Source organism: Lacerta agilis, chromosome 10 (assembly GCF_009819535.1).
Source record: "Lacerta agilis isolate rLacAgi1 chromosome 10, rLacAgi1.pri, whole genome shotgun sequence".
NCBI lineage: Eukaryota > Metazoa > Chordata > Lepidosauria > Squamata > Lacertidae > Lacerta > Lacerta agilis.
The window spans coordinates 62,220,533-62,242,996 of NC_046321.1; the positions used below are offsets into that span (position 1 = coordinate 62,220,533).

The 22,464-nt window shown below is 39.0% G+C and overlaps 1 protein-coding gene across 6 annotated transcripts in view; it reads right to left on the bottom strand.

The window, feature by feature from the left end:
• Positions 1 to 774: 774 nt before the first annotated feature.
• Positions 775 to 22,464, bottom strand: part of CPNE8 (copine 8) — a 54,470-nt gene continuing 32,780 nt past the window's right edge. For 2 of the 6 annotated variants that reach the window (XM_033162943.1, XM_033162944.1), the window contains 11 exons: positions 19,057 to 19,098; positions 18,409 to 18,484; positions 14,793 to 14,846; positions 13,855 to 13,916; positions 11,731 to 11,777; positions 10,732 to 10,913; positions 10,320 to 10,447; positions 8,540 to 8,642; positions 3,905 to 3,962; positions 3,360 to 3,433; positions 775 to 2,507 (listed from right to left, as the gene is read on the bottom strand). In XM_033162943.1, coding sequence (XP_033018834.1) covers positions 2,319 to 2,507; positions 3,360 to 3,433; positions 3,905 to 3,962; positions 8,540 to 8,642; positions 10,320 to 10,447; positions 10,732 to 10,913; positions 11,731 to 11,777; positions 13,855 to 13,916; positions 14,793 to 14,846; positions 18,409 to 18,484; positions 19,057 to 19,098 — 1,015 coding nt within the window. In that variant the 3' untranslated portion in view covers positions 775 to 2,318. Of the gene's footprint in view, positions 2,508 to 3,359; positions 3,434 to 3,904; positions 3,963 to 4,557; positions 4,772 to 8,539; positions 8,643 to 10,319; positions 10,448 to 10,731; positions 10,914 to 11,730; positions 11,778 to 13,854; positions 13,917 to 14,792; positions 14,847 to 18,408; positions 18,485 to 19,056; positions 19,099 to 22,160; positions 22,305 to 22,464 lie in introns of those variants that run through there. The other 4 variants (XM_033162946.1, XR_004427470.1, XM_033162945.1 and 1 more) reach the window with 4 other exon arrangements.

Here is a 22,464-nt window from a genome sequence, read left to right on the forward strand (position 1 = left end):
AGGCTGATGAGGCAGACATCTTATTTGACATGGAATTTGCAACATAGAGCTTAAAATAACAAGACTTTAGATTTCATAGGAACTAAGTGAAATAATCAATTATTAAATCATATGAGAAGTTTGTGACAGGCTTTCTGCATCCTATAGCATACATCAGATTATAGCACACCAGAGAAAAGATTTCAGCTGACACATTAGAAAATTGCCTTTTTGTTTCTGATGGAAACACAAATGAGAAAGTGGAATACTTAAAATTACATGACATGTAATCTGAGGGAAGCCCCTTAGAGAACCTTCTGGAGAATAAGCAAGACAAGATGCTTTGCTGAGGTATTTTAAATCTGGTGAAGAAATATATGACTTAGTAGGACATGTTGGATTTTCAACTTTCTAATTCCAAAACGTAGGGCTGCAAAAAATTGTACAGTGGTACTTCCAGTTACAAACTTAATTTGTTCAGGAGGTCCGTTCTTAAGCTGAAACCATCGTAACAGAAATTTGCAAAAATTAAGTTTCATCCCCTAAAATGACTTGCTGTATTAGCCTAGCTCTGTATCTTATTCAAGAAACAAAAGTTCTGTTCAATGCTCGGTAATCTCTGCAACTCCACTTTCTTTTAACATTTCTTTCTCACTGATAGGCTTATTCTTAAAAGTTGTGTTTTAGAAACTTTTACAAGTTCTACCTAAACTGCTCTCTTATTTTTGCAGTACGAGTTTCCAAGATAATGAGCATTTAGCTATTTTGGACAAACTGATTAGTCATATCCCAGTATGAGAATATTTTAAGGATCTTTAATATATTTAAAAATGGAAGATTCTGTATTACATAGGATTATATACCATTAATGCCATGTATATATACTTTCCCAGAAAAAAACTTTTCATGCTTAAAAAATGCACCTTAATTTAATACATGTCTGTATAACATATATAGTAGTAAATAAAGTAGTAAACAGGTTATGTGTCAAATAAGAGAGCTACACATTACAAGGCAATTACAATTTTGACAAAAAAGTAAAACTTCTCTTCCAGTATCTGAAGGCAATTCACAATCATTTCCAAGGTATTTGTGAGATTTAAGGCCATTTGTTCTAATTAAAAGTTTTGACATAAATACTCACAAAAATGTGTTATTTTGTGTGTAAAAACTGTACATGCAAAAACATTTGATAATTAGGATAAGAACAGGCATATATAATAAAATACTTGAGTAGTTCTATATACAAAGTTGTGCACAAAGCAACATAGCTGTGCAATTTTAACACATTTAATTCATTACCACTTGTGTGCCCTATATGGCGGTGTGACTGTGGCAACAGATAACTCAAAATGTGCCAGCATCCCTTTGAATGGACCATCTAGACAAACCTCACAGCAACTGGCAATTTGCATAAGAGCATCAAGTCACTCATAATAAAATAACCTGCAGAAAGCAATAGGTTGTCAAAGCTCTATAGCTGTTATGCAAGATACTCTACAGATTACATTGCATGAGTCAAATTTCAGGACTCAAAAGTTGATGCTGCCATTTTCTAGAATAACACTGTGTTGTTGTTCAAATTTATTATGCCAGCATAATCATTCTTTAAAAAATGTAAACACAAGTTATTTCAGAAACTGGAATACCTTGCAAATAAAAATAAAAATCTTACAGTATTCACATCTTGGAAGCTTATTCTCAAATCCGTCTGATGATTCATTACTGAGCACCTGAGTGAGGTGTTTCCATTATTGAGACCTACAAATATGTTTGGCCTCCCACTTTCTACTCACAGTTTTGCATTAGTTTTTGTCTGGACAATCATTCAAAGAGATATTGCTTCTCCTGTGGATTTTACTATTGCAAGATAGAAGATAATTCAATATCCCAAATTCTTAAGGTTAAGAATAATTATAAAAAGTAGTTAAGTTTGAAAAGTAGTAACATGTAAACATTGATACAGAGGAATTGCATTCACATCTTATGTACATATTAAGTCAGGAAAGACAAGGACTTTTGAGTTGAACCCGTGACTTGTGCTTTCTCCAAAATACACACGACAATAGTAGCTTATTCTGTCAGAAACAAAATAAAACTCAGAAACAAACATCACCATTTTCTTCTTCTTACATAAAAGCTGTTCAGTTGCGCATGCAACCAAGTTGGACATTTTGGTATATGAAGTTAACGTTATTTTGCTCCAAATGCCACCAGAAGCCTTTACTGCGTACAAAGATGAACACTTCGCTTCAGCTCGCTGGCTCTTCAAAGTGCACCGCTGTACTGCACTTAACAGTGCTCTATGGTTTGTGAAAAGCATTAAGCATTCGGAGAGCTCATATCTGAGTCTGCAATACATGAATAGGTGGGGTGTATGGAGGAGGCGCAGGAGACGGCTTGATTCCTCTCACCCTCATATAGGAAAGAAACTGGTCTGGGATCTCAGCCAAGACATCTCTCGCAAGTCTGGCCATACTTAAAATGTGGTTTCCGCTTCTGTCAATGTAATCCCGAAACGGTACAAACTGAAATGAAACGGAGGGGAGGGGGGAAGAATTTGTTTAGCGTTGCTATTGGGGCATCGTAAAGAATGAAAACCAAAGTTTGAAAATAAGATGTCATTTATTTTGAAAGATGATCTTAATATTTCAGATCTTTTGTAGATGCATATTATATTCAGTGCTTTTTTTCTAAAAAAAATGTTTAGGGGTACTCTCATTTTCCTACTCATACTGAAATACTGCCCCTCAATGAGGCTAAACTTAGATTCACAAAATGTTTAGGGGTATGTGTACCCCTGATTACATTACACATTAGTATTGTTGGGGTTTTCTGTTGAAGGCCTTCAGACCAACATACAACATAAAATAAAAATATCATAGTATCAAAACTTAAATAAATCTACATATGGAAAAACAAATACAGAGCAGCAAAATATCAAAACAGCAAACTAGGAAAATGTTACTCTATGCTAAAGACTTGATGAAACAAAACTACTTTCATATAATATTGGAATGCTTATAAATGGGGGCTAACTGAATTTGCAGTAGGCAAGTTACAAACCCTAGATGTTGCTTCTGAAAAGATCCTGTCTGGGGTCACTGCCAAATTGCACCTCTAGTGGTGATGGGACATGGAGCAGGGATGACAGTGATGATCACAACAGGTGAGCAGGTTTTAAGCATCAGAAAGTCACCCTTAAAATACCTCAGTTCAAAATTGTATAGCGCTTTAAAAGTGTGACCAGCACTTGGAATTGTGCTTGCTACCTAGAACTTTCCAGCATGGTTTCTTGAAGAGCAAGCCAACCTATATACATACATTATGTGTACTCTAAGCATATAAAAGATCTGCTAGACAGAAGTGCTTTCTCTCACCTGTACAATATCTCTTTCTGCATACATTCCTCTTGAGGAGAGTCTTACTTCATCACCATCCAGTTCTTCCATAGCTGAAAAAAGACAGAGTAATGTATTCATATTGTTTGATTTAAGCAGTTCAACGAAGGTCATATGAAAAGCACATCATTTTTTGTTTTGTTATTTATTTACATAGCTGTATTGCTAGAAAATGTGATCCTTCCATTATTCACAAACACAAGATCCTGAACATCTACAGCTGTTTTAAAATAGGGATTATATGAGTTTTAAAGGGAACCCCACCCAGCAATATGGCTGCTGTGTTTTGGACGTTAACATTTCCATGCCATCTTCCAAAGGCAGCATCAATCAAATCTGGAAGTTACCAGAGCATGGAGTAACATATGTTTTATCACATACGCTGCTTGGAGTCCACTTTGCTAAGAAAAATGGAGTATCAGCTACAAAAGAAAGACAAATTGCCATTTAAGTGATGCTGTGAATTGGACCCTAATTCTGAGGCCTCCTTCCAAGAAATGTATTCTCAAACTGAGTATGCTCACCGTCAAATTCAGCTGGGCCAACTCCTACTATTATTATTGACATTGGAAGTTTTGAAGCCTTCAAAAGAAAAAGAAAAACATGTATGAACATTGTCACATAATTTAAAGATACAGGCAACTCCCAGTGTCGTATGTGATGTAGGTACGTACAATCTAATTGTGGTGCACAACACTACCTTCAATCGTAGATGAAAAGATCACATTTGAACACATACCTGTGATCCATAAAACATTTTATATACATATGTATGATTCAGCTCCTCTTTCTCAGTTATTTGGGAGGAAGTTTAAAAGCAGTTTGATGACAAGGGAGCAGCTGAAGTAAAATTATGCTGGGGGAAAAATAATCTACATATACTCTCTTTCTTGCACATTTTTTCCCTGTTTGCAGCAACAACTTGCCTATTTTGCTTTTACTGTGTTATTCAAACAAACACTAGGCACCACCCAGCCAAAATGAAGGTTTAAGATCCTGGGAGAGAGCTCAGCACATACCCCTGATATCAATTGCACCAGAAGCAGCTGAAGTTTGACTGAATTGTACTAAACATCTGTACATCTGTCTCAGATGAAATAAATAAATAAATAAATAAATAAATAAATAAATAAATAAAATGGTCATGTGTTTCAATCCAAAGACAGACAGAAAGGGCACTTTCTGTTACTTTTTACTCTAAACCAAGTTTGTGGGAGAAAAAGGAAAGGCATGTGCACCTAAACTCAGAACTACAGGGAAGTTACTGCTTCTTCTCTCACAGGCCAGGCTTCCTGTGGGTGCCTGGTAAGGAGAAGACACCATTGGTACTTACCTATGTAGGGTTCTTTTACATGCATGTAACATGACATCAGGTGGGAATGGTGCTCCCCCTAGTGGTTGAAGGCAGAAATCACTACTCTAATTGGAAAAGAGGTTACAGGTGGGTAGCCGTGTTGGTCTGCCATAGTCAAAACAAAATCGAAAATTCTTTCTAGTAGCACCTTAGAGACCAACTGAGTTTGTTCCTGGTATGAGCTTTCGTGTGCATGCACACTTCTTCAGATACACTGAAACAGAAGTCACCAGATCCTTAAATATAGTGGGGGAGTGGGGAGGGGTATTACTCAGAAGGGTGGTGGGAATGGGTGATAGGCTGATAAGTGTGGAAAACCTGTTGACGACTCTAAACGGCTGCAATTAGTCTTGCAGGGAAAGGCAAGGGGTGAGATGGCTAAAGATGGCTTTGTTATGTATAATGAGATAAGAATCCAATGTCTTTGTTCAAACCAGGTTCCTCCATGGTTTTAAGTTTCGTGATTAGTTGCAATTCAGCCACTTCTCTTTCCAGTCTATTTCTGAAATTTCTTTGTATTAAGACAGCTACTTTGAGATCTTTTATAGAATGTCCTTCAATCTCCCAGGACATTCTATAAAAGATCTCAAAGTAGCTGTCTTAATACAAAGAAATTTCAGAAATAGACTGGAAAGAGAAGTGGCTGAATTGCAACTAATCACGAAACTTAAAACCATGGAGGAACCTGGTTTGAACAAAGACATTGGATTCTTATCTCATTATACATAACAAAGCCATCTTTAGCCATCTCACCCCTTGCCTTTCCCTGCAAGACTAATTGCAGCCGTTTAGAGTCGTCAACAGGTTTTCCACACTTATCAGCCTATCACCCATTCCCACCACCCTTCTGAGTAATACCCCTCCCCACTCCCCCACTATATTTAAGGATCTGGTGACTTCTGTTTCAGTGTATCTGAAGAAGTGTGCATGCACACGAAAGCTCATACCAGGAACAAACTCAGTTGGTCTCTAAGGTGCTACTAGAAAGAATTTTCGATTTTGTTTTGGAAAAGAGGTGTTATGTTACCATGCCAATCCCAACCACTTTCTATGATGATAAGACAGGATAATAGAGGACAAAGCAAAACCGTGACATGTACAAAGACAAACACAAGACAATCCCTGCCCAGGGAACGCAGGCAAATATTGTATAAAGAATATGAAATAAGCCAATCATATGGAGTGAGAAAAGCAGTCTGGAAAAAGGGGTGAGACCCTGATGCCTTATTATGTGGATGTAAAAGAACCCTTCAAGGCTAAGTAATATTGGTATCTTTTCCAAGCATGTCGTGGCATCTGGTGGGACATACTCAAACTGAACCATTTAGAGTGGGATACCTATGAATGAACTACTGGCTGTGTATGGGTTCAGCAGGACCTCCCAAAGGATGCCTCTGCAGAGGCGGAAGCACCCACTTTATACTATTTACTGTATATTCTGGTGTATAAGACTACTTTTTAATCCAGGAAAATCTTCTCAAAAGTTGGGGGTCGTCTTATACGCCGGGTGGAGAATCTGCAGTCGAGTATATCTCAAACTCTATATTTTAACTGGGAAAGTTGGGGGTCGTCTTATACGCCCAGTCATCTTATACGCCGGAAAATACGGTAATAAAGCTTCTGGGACTAGCCAAGGTGGCTGCCCAACAAATCTCCTGCAGAGAAGCATTCAGAGAAAATGCAGGTAAAGTAGCTGCAGCCCTAGTTGAATGGGCCGTAATTTTGGCTGGGGGAATTAAAATGCAAACTGTTATAAGCTAAAGCAATGGAGGCTTTTAAACATCTAGCTAAAGTTGCTGAGATTTTCTTGCACCAAGAGGCAGGGTAAAATGACTTTAAAAGGCGTCTTCAGTATCTTATTCCCCATTCAATCCACATCTAAGACAATAAAACCAGTAGTAGGGTCCTCTTGCAAATCTGAAGGATATCCAAAGGGTTTGGCAGACTATTTATTATTAACCTCCCCTTAGAACCTCTCCAGAACCTGCCAAGCTGGAAACTAGCCCAGCGAAGTTGAGTTGAGTGGAGCAGAGATTGAGAAAATGCATACACAGGGTTCTTTTTATTCTTAATATACTAAACAGGCAAGAAAGGGAGCAGAGAAAGAAAAAGCAGAAGAAGATGAGAAGAGGAAAATGGCAGCAAGTGGAGAAGGAACAAAAACCCCCAAAACCCTGAGTTGGGGGGGGGGAGTACAGTCAAAAAAAGGGTAGGAGGAAAGAGAGTCACCAACACACATAAATCACCACAAAAGAAAATAAGTAACAGGCCTGAGCTGACAACAAGAGCAGGGAGTTGAAGCTGACAATTCAGCTGGTGAAGGAAGAAATCAAAACTAGCTGGGGTTGGCGTGGCAATGCCTCAAGTTTTCCTTCCCCCCCCCCCCCCAATGACAGCAGCAATTTGTGCCTTCAGCTGCTAGGGAAACACTATTTCTACCTGATGGCATGATGTCAACTGCCCCCAAGGGGGTGAATGGATACATACCAATTCAGAGAAAAAGTCCCACTGAGTACAACTGGGGACTCATCTATACAGCTGCAAATAAAACGTTTCAAGTGTGTTTTAAGTGTAATATACAATGTGACACTAGATGTCAATGATGAGCTTTATGGAAAATTTGATATATTTTCAAAATGCTTTTTAAAAAAGCATTTTCAGAACTTTTTTTGTGTGTGTGTAGATTCCACCTGGGTAAGTATGCACAGGATTGGAACTTTGTGTTTTAAGGTGCTTTAAATGATGGAAGACAGGATACCTGTATATATCTTCTGTCACCCATCAAATGCATAAGCAAAAACCTGGACCATGAAGGCAGTAGTGGACAAAAAATATTAATTTTGCCAACTCTATTTCTCACTGTGATCTGAGTCAGATGAGGCCATATGGGATCATCCCTGGACCAATGCCTGAATGCTATCATGGGCTGGATGACGGGCGAGGTTGAATCTTGACAAACTGGGGTGTTGTGGTCTTGGAATTAAATAGACGACTTGTTCTTGAAGGGGTTGTTCTACCCTTGAAGGTGCTGGTTTACAGCTTGGAGGGGCTCCTAGATCAAGCTTTGTCACTGGGGGCTCAGACGACTAGTGCCAAATCTTTTTATGTTTCAGTGCCAAGTTAAAACACGGTAGCTTTCGAAGGCTGTGCACTATTATTCTATTGTTGCATTTTAGACCGAATTTTGCTATATCCTGCTCTGAAATAGTTGGCTGAAAATATGGGTTATAAATGATTCATTATTAAATAATTAAGATACTTATTCTGGTGGCATTCAACTAAGTTTTACTCAGAATAGATCTACTAACATTAGTGAACCTCGTTTGGTCATTTCAATGGGTGTTAAGGGTTAATGCCTGCCCCACCAACCTTGATAAATTCTAGATTATGGACCTTTAGAGTTATCTTTTCATCTTGAAACCCTTAAAGTATTGTTGATAAAGAAAATATAAAGGAGAAACATAGTATTGCTACATATCGTTATTGAGCTGTCCTATGTCATGTTAATAAATAACCCTTTGTTTTATTTATTTTAAATTTGTATTTAGTTTAATAATAAGTTTAATAAAGATAAAAAATAATAATAATCAGTGAATCTACTTAGCTGACTACCACCCTAAACAAACAAACATACCATGGTGCATTTGGCAAAAGAACAGGAACGGTCAGGGTATTCAAATACAAAAGAATGTGAAAACGTTAATGAGACAGAAATACCCATGGCAATGAGTGGGTGCCCAGTGGAAAATACAGTATGTATTCTACTTTTAAATTATTTTCAAGATCAAGTTTAAACATAACTTACATTCACAATAGACTCCTTTGTTTGAGCCATGTCAGAAATGACCCCATCTGTAATAATGAGAAGAACAAAATACTGGGAGCCATCTTTTATTGAGGCAGCATATCTAAAACAAAACACATACAAACACAATTACAGTTTTAATATGAGAATACAAAACTTTCAGATTGCTTTTAAATCTATGTACTACAGACACAAACTAAAAACTGAAACGAAACATTCAAAATGACAGGTAGTAGTGTGTTTATTAACCAGGACATCATTAGAAACTGGTGTGTTTATTTATCAAGTCCACCTGTCTATATTTAAGAGTGCATGACATACAATGGTCTGGCTTACATGGTAAGCCGAATTTACCTGGGCCATGTGAACATGCAGGCTCTTAAAGAATTTAAAGCTGCTTTGCTCCTTTCTTGATCTTTTTCTTGCTCCCGAGCCATGCTGAGCTTAGCCAGGGTTTGGTGCAGTGTTATATGTATTGCACATAATGTGTAGTTAGCTTTTGGTGGGTGGGCCAATATAATAGTGGCCTCTTGGTTTTCCTTAAGAAAACCAAATAAGTCTTCCACTCCTAAATTGTTTATGATTACCATAAGCAATAATCACCAAGCTGGAAGCCTAGTGTGTGTGGGGGGGGGGGGCCGCAGCAGCAGCTGGGAACCATCATTGCAGGAGGTAAGCTTTCCTAGTACTGTTCCACAACTGTCTGCACTCTCTGCTCCCAAGAAAGCTGGCCTTTTTGACCACTGGCCAGCAAAGAGAGACTTTTCTGCCCCTCCTGGCTAAGAGCCCTGGGCCTGGGCTTGACTTCTGAGGGAGTGGCTATATCTTTTCCTGAGCTGAAATGGGTAGCACCATCCCAGGGGAGGGGGGGGAGGAGAGACACCAAAGGAGAGCTGACCCTTTGGAGAGGGCAGAAGTGCAACAGCCACCTCCCTAACACCTAATGACTGGGGTAGATTCTGTGATGTAGGCTATCTTGCTAAGTTGCATCTAGTTCATTCAACCTAAGGTTTGTTTTGTTGTTTCTCTGCTTCTGTTTTGTCTTTTATCGTGTGCCTAGGACCATGTCAGCTGGGAAGAGTTGGCGGTCCCACAACTGCAGAGGTCTGGGGGAAGAGGAAGGTATGCTGAAGGAGGATGGGCAAACCAGGTGAGGGGGAAATGGGACACAGACAATTGGTGGTTATGCTGCGTGCTAGCCCTTTCTTTACTAAGAGGAACTTACTTAATGCCAGGTCTGCTTTAAGAAAGTTTTCCCTTAGCCATGATTTGATTGTAGGTGGGGATGTGGAGTCTGATCTGGTTTGTATTACTGAGACTTGGGTGGGTGAGCAGGTCTTGAGGGTCAGGGAAGGGGTGTTACTTTCGTCTATAGGAACTTGATCTCTCTCTCCGGGTGTCCTGTCTGCTTGAGTGGCAATCCAGAGTGTTTGTGGCTTTGCATTAGGCACTCGAGGCAGATTAGGGATTCTGTTGCTTTACCACTTGCCCCCTGCCTGAGGTGGTCTTGGATATAGTCTTGAGAACCTGCAGAGCTGTTGGCTTCTCATTGAGGCCACTAAATCTGGGCTTGCCCAGGACTTCATGGCTGCCATGAAAACCATGGATCTGTCCCAACATGGCATTGGACCAACCCGTGAGGCAGGCCACTTGCTAGAGAGATTAGGAAGACGTTAAATAGCTAACATATTCCCCCCCCCCTTTGTTTTTGGTGACTGACATCAACTCAACATAAAGTCATTGTGCTTATTTTTCCCAGAATAGTTAATGTAACCATTACCTTGCTACATGATTAATAACAGGAGCAAAGTTTGTTGGTCCATAAAGCTGTACTGATTTTAGACTCATGTAATATGCTTCCATTACACCATCTATTCCACTGCAGTAAGGATTTTGAGGGTTTCCATTCTATAAGGGAAAACATAGGGACAAAGTATTAACTCTTGCTTATAGGAATGCTGTATATACCCCTTACCCGATAGCAGAAGGCTGACACAACCTCCGGTACATCTCATGATTAAAATGCAAACATATATAGCAGAAAAAATGCCAATATTTTCTATAATACTCTTAAAAATTAATGAATCTGAGCACAAATGGATCCACAAATATATATATGAGGAACCATGAAACACAGGGAAAGAGGAATTTTTAAATATGTAACATTTTAAAATGATAGAACCGTTCCTTACCAAGGCAAACTCATGAGACACTCTTCCGTCTGGCGGCAATTTTGCACCAAAACCTAGAGCTGGAAACATTTTGTCGCTATCGTAGTCTTGAATTATTTCACCTACTGCCCTCAACGCCATGCCATAAGCATTCAGCTGGTATGGGTTCATATAATGGAGCGAGGTTGGGTGTGCAGGGTTACCTGTTGAAACAAAGCACATTGTTGAGAGGGGTTTGTGAACGGGTTGAGCAGTATGCCTTACAGTATCAATATATAAGATTCCACACTAGCTCTGTCTTAAGTATTAATTCAGGTATGAAATACAGTGTGTTTCCCATGATGAATTTGGATTTAAGTGTTTGTTCTAAATATTCTTTTTTATTTGCATTTATTTAGGTGTATAATGAGGCAAATTCCATAGTTTCTGGCATGCTGAAGAAACTGTGCATGCTTTGTGTTACTCTTTTTTTAAAGCATAGCCCTTCAAAACTGCATTAGCAACAGCTCTGGATTTCCAAAAGTCGCATGGACTGCTATTATTAAAAAGCTAGAATGCTCAGTTTGGTATTTTGTTCTACAGATTGAGACTGTGGTTTACAGATATACACAATATTTTTACAACAAAAGACAGCCTGAAGAAAGCCAATCTCCCTCTCTAGAGTGCAATGGGTGGGTTCCTGGCTTGAATCCTAATTTCTGTGAGAAGAGTTATGCTCACAGAAGGTAACTTATTCACCCCTGCTCCAGCTGCAGTCTCCTGCACCTCCTGAAAGACCCTCTGAACAGTAATGGATATTGGAGGGGGATGAAACATGAAAGAGAACAAAAAAGTGGGGGGCCCTGACACATAAAAACAAGTGTCTTTCCCCCCCCCATAAATATTTGGATCCAGATAATCAAAACGTATTCTTACTAGAGTCCCCCCACAATAGGACAAGCAAAATGAAAAATACAATGCTGAAACAGCTCACATATACTGTGTGGATACTCAATTTAATATAAACAAACCAATACTTACCATTCGAAGCTGTGAAATCAATAGCCACAGTGAAATTTATTTGAGTCCTGTGAAATGAAATAAACAAACAAATGTGAAAATGTCTGAAGATGTAAGTTGCTATATGAGGAATAATAAATCAAGAAAAACCAATAAAATGTCACTTAGACAAATGTGCATGTCAACGATACACAGAACTGCCAAAGAGCATCAAAAAGTTATACTATAACATTACTCTGTAATCGTATACATGCATACCTAGGAGTAAGCTCCAATAAATACAACAGCGCTGACTTACAAGTATTAGTATTATTTCAAATTCTTAATTGCTTGCTTTATAAATAGTCTAAGCAATTCATCAATTTTTTTTTTAAACATGAAGCATAACAAAACCAGGGCTAGGCTAGAAGGAGAACATTACAATTAAAACCATAGAACAGACTCAATAAAATAGCAATAAAGAACTTTGGCGGCAAATAATCACATTCCATCAAATGCCTGGGCAAATATTAACGTTTTTACCAGGTGCCAAAAACATGTTAATGATGGCACTAGGCAGACCTCACTGGGGAGATCATTCCAAAGATAGGGAGCCACAACTGAGAAAGGCTTTTGTCTCCTTTGTCGCCACCTTGCAAGCCTCCCTCGTAGCAGACATGTAGGGATTGCAGTATTCAGTATTTGCTATTAAACTGCTATTATATAAGAGTAACTTCTCTAATGTAATATGCTGAAATATCTTGAGCATCTCACAATTTAAAGGGTACATAAAAATGTAAAGTAGCAGGCCACAATTAAGAAGTGACAGTGCAAATTGTTTAAAAAGGAATTACCCTTTAGGCTTAGAAAAGTTGACTTAATATGAATTCACAAATAAATACCACCTCTATTCAATTTATACAGAAAAGTTTATAATAGGAAAAAATCCCAAAGCCTCTTTTCTTTAAGGTTGCCATTTGTCCCTTTTCCAGGACACATCCTCTTTTTCATGGGTATGTAAAATAAGAGCCATTACAGCAATCCATAGTTAAAAGTAGAAGTTGGCAAATGTGTCCTTTTCTCTCTCTCTCCAAAATATGGCAACCCTACCCTAGGTAATACCTTTATTAGCAACAGGTAAGGATCAAACTAGATATTACATGAAATGTGTTATTTTTCTTGTCTGGTTTTCTTCTTGTTGTTAAATCGCAGGTGTGGGGGCCACCAAACACACTATGTCTTTCTGCCCCACTCCTGATTCAGATGACTATTTGGTTCCACCAGCAGCTTTCCACCCACAGGAAATAGAAGCTCTGGGGGCAACTTTTGTTGGTACTATGATACGGTGGTGGGGGGGTTCCCCCCTTCTCGTGTACCATGGCCTCAATCCTGATCAGATGCTGCCATTTGCACGGCTGCCATTTGTGTGGTAGGGGAATTGTGAAGGCCTCCCCCTCCTTCCAGGCAAAGTGTGTCCGGGGGTATATAAAAAAGACACCCGTGTGGGTGAAAACAGGGGACAACTCTTTATTGGCTACAGTAAGGAATGCAGGGTTGGTATGGAATTAGGTCAGGATCTGTAAGCCCAGAAGACTTCCAATGTGAAGCTTGAAATACCACTCCCAGCATGCCTGCTGGGGAATGGACTAGATTGGAAGGTGCATGCCATGTGACTGGAATCTGGCTGGTAACCTGAGAGGAGTGGCGTCATGCTTTGCCCAGAGAACTGGTGTGGCTTCTCAAGACTCATTACGAGGGTTCCCCTTATTTTTTATTCTACCCAGTGACATTTCTACCCAAGCTGTGACAAACCGCTCTGTAGAAACACCTAAGAGTCATGTGCTATTGCCTGAGACAAAGGCGAAAACCTTTCAACTGAAGGCCAGCTCAGCAATATCAGTTCACAGGAGAGGGCGGTTCTGCTGTTGCCAGACTTTCCCCTCCCCCCGCATAGGGTGATCTACCATCAACTGCCTGTGGGAAGGGCAATATTAATAGAATATTATTTATTAAGTTTTAAAAATATGTAACTTAATGGTACTTGTTAGCTGCCTTGGAATGATTTGTAATGAATTTGGAATTTGCAATGAAAGGTGGGACACAAATAATTGTAAATAAAGAAATTTAAAACCTTTGTGATACCAGTATTATAAATGAATCACTTACCCGCCTTTAATATAATCAAGAAATGAAACTTCGGTTTCCACTAGGAAGGAAAGTAATGTTACCTGAGAGCAAGTGACACAGAACAAGTAATAAACATCAACCTTCAAAACAGTCACAAATATAGAAGTTTCTGTACTGTATTTTATAATTATTTTTAAACTTATCCAATACACTGAAGCAAAGATGGTTTTATGTGGAAATGGCATGCATTGGTAACCCCAACCCCACTCCACACACTTCTCTCACCCCACTACTCACAATATCTATGAGTCTCCACCATAGCTTCTCTTCCAGCTTCTTTATATACATGCTGTTCCACTTGGCAGATTCCCTTCCACCAAGTCACCTCCCCTACCAAGCCTCTTATTAAGAGCCAAACTATTCATATATACACTGAGCTGTGCACATGCATCTGTGCATTCAGAGACTGGTTGGATTATTCCATGAATTGCTTTTCTAAAGCGTCATGGAGTCTGGTCAAAACTATTACCAAAGCCAAATTAAGTATGCCTTGGTTGTACTCATTGCTCTGTGAACAAAGCTAAAGATGCTGTGACCTTCTTGCTCCTAGTCTTTAGCCAGGAAAAACAATCTTTCCTTGTTTCAACAAAGTAACAACCATTTACATTTCACTTCTAAAGTGTTCAGGAAGACACAATCAGCTTCAGTTAAACCAACACTATTCAGTCCAGGAGCTTCAAGCGCTCACCTGTGAACTTTAACACTGGCTATTTAATCCCCGGGGAAGGCGCATTTTCGATAGAAAATGAACCAGCTCATCTATAATTTGATAGCAAAAAAGCAAGTTGTTCTCATAATACAACACCTGTCTTATTTAGAGAACTTCTTGCCCCGATAATGCTTACTTAGATATATCTCACTTCAATATGTGCTGGGAAAGATAGGAATAACAATAATGAAGAAATGATTTACTTAACTGTTCCTGAATTAATATATTTTTTCTTTTTTGCTTTTTTCTTTGGGTTTATAACCTAGAAAAGAAAATGCAGGCACGTTAACTTTTCTGCTTGTCAACACAAATCTCTTTATATTTTTAAGACTCACATTTTTTGAACTCTGCCGTGCTCCCTGCTTCTAAACTCCACCATTATGCCAATAAAGGCTGAAGGAATGCACTCCGTCTTCCCTACATGCACATTTCAAACACCTCCCTAACCCAGCACAACCCAGTTGACAGGGAAATGTGTATGGCCCTGGCAAGGACCCCTGAGATGCATTTTGCTGCTGCTCACATTAATGTGTACATCAGGGCAAACTGATAATAAAAGATTTTATAAGGAATGCTCCCTGTTTTCCATCACCTCCATCTTTCTCACTGACTTGTAACAGAGGCAGTCTGCCTCTGATTCCACTAGCTGAGCTAAAAAGGCCTTCACTGGATTGAATAAAAAATACAGTGTTCCACCAGTTCTTGTCAATGGAATCAATCTTACGAGTGGCAGGGAAAGAAACATTCAAAGGGAGCCTTGTTCATGTCTAGGGGCGCGCAGGAAGAAATGAGTGAGGCTTGCAGGGAGGCAAAGCATAAGGGGAGCTCAGTTTGGATTTATCTCGGCTTTGATTTCATGGGACAGAGTAAGTTCTGCACAGTTGTCTTCCAGTCTGGTGGGTAGAAGATGGAAGTCGCTAGGATGGCAGATAGAAAATGAAATACAGCCGTCTGTTCTAAGCTACTCTTGCCATTGCTTAAAATTGTAAGAGTTGAATAGCTTCCTCGGTTTACTGTTCCTTACATTCACATTCCCAAGAGATATTGAAGCCCATCTGCTGCGTCTTTGCTGGCAGCTATGGATCACTGTAAATCCCATCAGGTGTGATCCCCCCAGAAGATGCCCTACCCTGCACACCTCCTTCCTAAGTTGGTGTTCTCCCCAGATGTTTTGGAATACAATTCCCAGCAGCAAAGACCAGCATGATCAATGGTCAGGGATAACAGGAGTTGGGGGGCACTACATTTAGTATGGCTGCCCTATTTTGCTCTTCTCACTGCATGTTTTCATATTCTCTTTGATGTCTGGAGTTTTTCTTTTTGAGGAAGTCATCTGTGGTTACATCTCTTGTTTCTAAACTCTTGAAGCTGGCTGTACTTGCCCACTGTCTAGAATTCATATCTTCTAATGTGCTTTTTGGATTTTAACCAATCTCATTCCTATCCTTGCTTTAATTTCTATTAATGATTTTCTTTTACCGTCTAAAAAAGTCACAATTTTTCAGTTTGCTTGTGATCATATCCTTCCTTTACTTTTGATACCATACTATGATTTTGCAATATCTGTATAAACTTGGGTTTCCTAAATTCTGATATTTAATTTTACTTCCTTATCAGTCTAACTGATCTTGATATGTCTGCTTCATTTCTTCTATCCATTTACTGTACGTACTCCGCTTTCTGTACTGAAACCCTTATTCTGATGCTCTCTTAACCTCTCTTGCATTCTTTTGCTATTTTCATTTTCACGTTAGTGATTTAGAGTTATATTTTTCAGTTTCAGATTCTACCTCATCTTCAATTACTCATCTCACTGCACGTCTTCCCTTAGTTCTTTTTGGATGATTTCTCACTTCAGTTTAATTTCTTGGAAGATTGAGTTTCCTCCTTCAGCTTCTTACAGTGGTACCTCTGATTACATGCCTAATTCGTTCCAGAGGTCCATTCTTAACCCGAAGCACCACTTTAGCTAATGGGACCTCCCGCTGCTGCTGTGCCGCGAGAGCACAATTTCTGTTCTTATCCTGAAGCAACGTTCTTAACCTAAAGAGTTATTTCTGGGTTAGCGGAGTCTGTAACCTGAAGCGTATGTAACCTGAAGCGTATGTAACCCAAGGTACCACTGTACTTAATTCGTTCTGGAGGTCCGTTCTTAACCTGAAACTGTTCTTAACCTGAAGCATCACTTTAGCTAATGGGGCCTCCCACTGCCGCTGTGCCGCCAGAGCACGATTTCTGTTCTTATTCTGAAGCAAAGTTCTAAACCTGAAGCGTTATTTCTGGGTTAGCGGAGTGTGTAACCTGAAGCGTATGTAACCCGAGGTACCACTGTATTTAGTTCCTTGGTAGTGTTTCTATCTCCTCCTTCACACACCAGAAACCAGATGTGATTTTTTAAAACAGACACTTATCTATTTCAGTTGCAGATATAAGCACTTTCAGTATCATGTCATCAACTGGTTAACACTTTAAAATATGTTCTTTTATCTCTAACGATACTGCTAAAATGCTTGCTTATTCTTTTACTTCATCGAGGCTTGATTACTGTAATATAATTTTTGGTGATCTTCCTTTATCCCATCTGTATCATCTTGAATCTATTTTTCACTCTGCAATCTTTCAAATTTGCCTATAAACTTCATCATTTATCATCTCTTCTTTTTGCATTGACTCACACAACTTACAAACCGAGGTACACAGAAAGCTAAGCTAAGCTAAGATGAGCTGAATAGGTCCACCCTGGATGACACAGAAAAACAGACCAAATGAGGCAGGAAGGAGCCGAACTCAACTCTAAACGTTTCCTGCCTTGATGATAGGTAGCAAAGAAACACCCATGTGATGGCCTGCCACCTATTGAAAATTTACTTATTTTTACATCATTGCACTTCGCTCTTTTCTTAATTTAAAATACAGGTAGGTAGCCATGTTGGTCTGCTGTAGTCGAAACAAAATAAAAAATAAAAAAATTCCTTCCAGTAGCACCTTAGAGACCAACTAAGTTTGTTCTTGGTATGAGCTTTTGTGTGCATGCACAGAAGAAGTGTGAATGTACACGAAAGCTTGTACCAATAACGAACTTAGTTGGTCTCTAAGGTGCTACTGGAAGGATTTTTTTGTTTGTTTGTTTCAACTTAATTTTAATACACTTTTCAGAGGTCAGTGTTTTTCTGATACCAATTACATCTATTTCACACCTCCATCCTCTTCCCTTAGCTACACCTCATATTTGCAACTCCATACAGTCATATAATTCAGTCTCTCTCACCCTTTAGACATCCCTATTGGCCAGGTATTTCACTTTTAACTTACCTACTAATGTCCCTACATTTTCTCACTTTGGAAATGGAAAGGGAGTGGGAAGTACAGAGGTGACAGGGGTGGAAAGAGCATCTCTTCCCCAACTCCTTTCAACTAGGCTGACTTTTGTACCTGAGCTATTAAACAGAAAGTAGTGAAAATAATTTAAAAAAACAACAACAGAAAGGAATGTGGGCTAACCCATGTCCCTGAGATTAAGAGTTTCATCCTCTACCGATGGAGCTATCCTTTGCACAACGTATACAAGTTTAATAACTATGTTGAAAAGTTATATAACAAAATGGTGTTTATCTTTATAAAATGAGCCCACAAATATATTGACTGCATTTCTAGAAAGTGTTACATACACTTGGACTTATGGCTTTTATCCAGATTTTCTGCTTTCTAGTACTAAAAGATAGGTGGTTAAATTTTATAGTGCTGGCCCATACTACAAAAGGGCACATAGACAATGCATGATGTTTATTACCTGTACTTGAGGATATAACAAAATCTACTGTTACCTCATACACATTAAACTGTGACTGTCCTCTAGATAGCTCCCTATAACTTGTTGTGAATTCTCCAATGAAGTCATGACTAGGAAACAAAAACAAACAAAAATCCAGATTAGTGGCTAAACTGTATTATTGTAGGTCAAGGTGTGAACAAAATGCTAGCTAACACTTCCCAGTACAAGAGGCATTTTAGGAATTTGTCTAATGCCCCACAATTTGGCACTCTATTTTATATTTGAAAGTTTTTCATCGCTCCATGAAATTCACTAATAGGTTCAAGTTATCAACCAAACCAAAGCATTAAGAAATATTTATTTGGTTCATTATCTACATGATTACATACCATTTCCCCACAAAATGTGCATTGTTATTTTTTCACAAAGTGGAGTTAAAAGCATTTTTAAAACCCTCTCCTGTGTCAAAATGCATAATGAAGAGGTTTGGTATACGTCAGATTGCAAAATAACCATGTGTACAATCAATAAGGGAGTGGCTCAGTAGACTCATGTTATTTCCTGCAAGCACACACATTCCTACATTAAAGCTTTTAAGCACAGGAATAACTGGTAGAAAACTCCAAAAGCTGTCCAAATAGTCTATGAGTACGCATGTCATACAATTCCTTTTGAACAATTAATGCTGTAAAATAATTACCTTCCATCTCTATCCCAGTCATATACTTCAATCTTAATCGTTCTGAAGAGAAACAAATAAAACACAGAAAAAGCTATACACATATATTAAAAAAACTTGCCAACAGAAATAAATGAGTAATGTACTTTACTACTTGTATTTTTCATTTCCACATCTAATTATTAAACTGATAATCACGATTACACCTTTTTTGGTAAAAAAAAAAAGTGATTAAAACAAAGGGGGATATAATTTATTTGTAAGCATTTTCGGCTCCCTTTCCAACAGATAGGTGCTCAAGGCAACACGGCATAATATCTAAAAGCATCAATAATAAAAATTCATTTAAAAATTAACCACTACACTCAACACGTCCCACCAATGCATGGGTTGGTTTTATTGTGAAAAGTGTGCAAGGTGAATAACCTATCATATTCCTGGGAAAGGGAGTTCTGTAGTGCTGGTGCCACAATGGCGAAGCCTTGCTCCTCCACAGTTAACAAGATAATACGGATCAGGATAATCACAGAATATATAAACATTAAACAAGGAAATGAGAATAAACACCATGGATTTGGAACAACCTTCATGCAAATTCAACTGGCCATAACTCCATGATAGAGCAAATGTTTTGTAAGCCCAAAATCGCAAATTGAATCCACAGTACCTTGAGGTGGGACTGGGAAACAATTCTAGCCGACATCTCTGAAGAGCAAAAGGTAAGTAGGTAAATAACCCCTGGATGGTTATGTCCCAGTCAAAGGCGACTATGGGGTTGCGGTACTCATCTAGCTTTCAGGCCAAGGAAGCTGGCGTTTGACCACAGTCAGCTTTCCAGGTCATGTGGCCAGCATGACTAAACTGCTTCTGGCACAATGGGACACTTTGACAAGTGCCAGAGCGGACAGAAACGCTGTTTACCTTCCCGCTGCAGTGGTACCTATTTATCTACTTGCACTGATGTGCTTTCAAACTACTAAGTTGGCAGAAGCTGGGACAGAGCAACGGGAGCACACCCCATTGCGCAGATTCAAACTGCCGACCTTCTGATCAGCAAGCCCAAGAGGCTCAGTGGTTTAGACCACAGCACCACCTGCGTCCTGTTAGTGGGTGAGCACTGCCAGCCAGAGCAGACAGTACTGAGGTAGATAAACCAGTGGAATGACTTTGTAAAAGGCAACTTATGTTCCTAAGCATTACAGTTTTGCTCTGAAATATTTAATACCTATTCTTGTCAATGGTAAATGACTCTTGGCTATTACTGAATTACTGTCTTATGCATTTTCTTATTACAATAACAGCTTTTTCTATTTCATGGGATCACCCTGTATCTCAAGACATCTCAAGAAATTTTGTTTGTGGTACAGAGATATCTGAAGCACATGGAACCAAACCATCATAAGTCTAGAACAGATGGGACAGAATGTATTAAGACCTAGATTAGAGAGGTACAAATATCTGTCATAATCCAATTGTAAGAAAATGGCACTTTAAGGAGGCTGTGTTCTAGAACAAATAAGTACTAAATCAAGTTGTCTTACCAAGTGCAACATATGTAGATTTTCCCCTACCTATACATTTCTATGAGGGTAGATCCAGTTATCCAAACTAACAACTTCCCATTCCATGGGTGAGTGACAGGCAGATGTAGCAATAAGATACAAGTACTGCTGCTAGTGTACCTAATAACTAGGAGAAAGGTATTCTTAAAGAGCACAGTATGAGAAAAATGTACGGTAAAAGGAAACATGTGGATGCTTGGATCTACTCTCAGAGAAATACTTTTTTTCCAGGAGCAAATTCCTTGCCACAGCAAAATCTCCAGTCAATCACATGAAAGGGTAGAATATACCAATAGCCAAACAAAGGATGGAAAATATGGCATTCCCTGGTGTGTATGCTTCTGGATCACAGATGAGAATTGTTAATAAAAATTACATCCCTCTTAAAATGCTAATAAAGCTGCATGAAGATTCCAGCAACAGCTTTGCAGGTCTCTTCAGCAGAAGTTGCAGCCTATTCTAGTCCTGTGATGGTCTTATTGGGAAAGGTGCTTTTCCAGAAGTAATGATTCACTGAATTCCTTCTCAACCACATAAATCAATTATTTTAGACACTGTTTAGACTTTCTGCTCAGTCCCAAGTCAAATGAGGGTATTAACTTTGTATATATAAATTTCTTAAGTAGCAATGCATCATGTGGAATCCTAAACATTTGTCATAAATTAGCTCAGGAGTTTTCAGGCACAAAATATGTTTAAAATGGCCGCTTACCCAGTCCTGGGGTGGGAAGCCAGCAGTTGGGAAATCTCCATGCGGGAGTTTCCACCGGTCCCAATTTTGAATTCTGGCCAATCAGGGCAATCCATGGGGGCAGGGCTTCAGAGTGGAGCAGGCTTCACTCCCACTTGCCTCCTGGGACTCGATATTCATGCTTTGGGACTTGTTTTATATTGCCATTTCTTCTTTTAGGTTATGTGATTACTAGCTTTGCTGTGGTTCTTTAATGGTTGCCATATTCAGAGCTGGGAAGGAATTTGCCTTCAAAGAGATTGGCCCCATTGGCAGGTTTTGGAATACTAAAGGTGCAATCCTTTCAACAGTTACGTCTAACCAAATTGCATCTATTTCATTTCCATTTCAAGCAAATATTGAGGTCAGATAATTAAGCAAGGTAATTTTCCAAAGTATTTGTCTTGTAAATATTTATTTCTTAAAGGCAATTTATATCATTAAATGTCTAAAGTTTGGTATGAGTAATCCCCCTCTAATTTGAAAGGGGGGGGGGCTTTCCTCTGAAAATGAAGGAATGAAGGAAAGATGGTGCATGCTATTAGGTTTTCTAGAACTCAAGCATGAAACTCATTCTGAGAAGTGCCACTGCTGATTCTCTTTCGTTTGCTTAGTTCTGAATGCCTTGATTTGCCTGGGTTATGATATAACCTTATCGGACTGCTCTAAAAGGTCTGCCTTCCATTCAGTTTCTTATGTGGCCCATAAGATAGAAAAGACAGAAGACGAGGTGGATCAGCTGAGGTAGAGATGGCACCAGCAATGTCTGTAAGCACCTCAGTGATCTGACTTATAAAAACAACTGAATGAAGTAACCAAGATGGGGAAGATACCTTTCCATCCATTTCTGTTTCACTAGAGGTTCATGTGATGACTGCTACTTATGAAAAAGAAGGAAGCACCAGCACATTCTGTTAGTTGCTTTGTAGGCTGGTTTTTATCCCATAAATTCTGAGTAAGAGGACACCTCCAGGAACCTTTAACAAAAAGAATTTTTCTTGAGAAATGTAGTATCATCAGTATTTGCTTTGCAGTGACAAAGAGCAGTAACTAGTTTCTTATTGCACGAGCAACAGTGGTTCCATGTTTCCAGAGAGTTTCCTTTTTATCTGCTTGTCAATCATCTGTGGAGAGTGG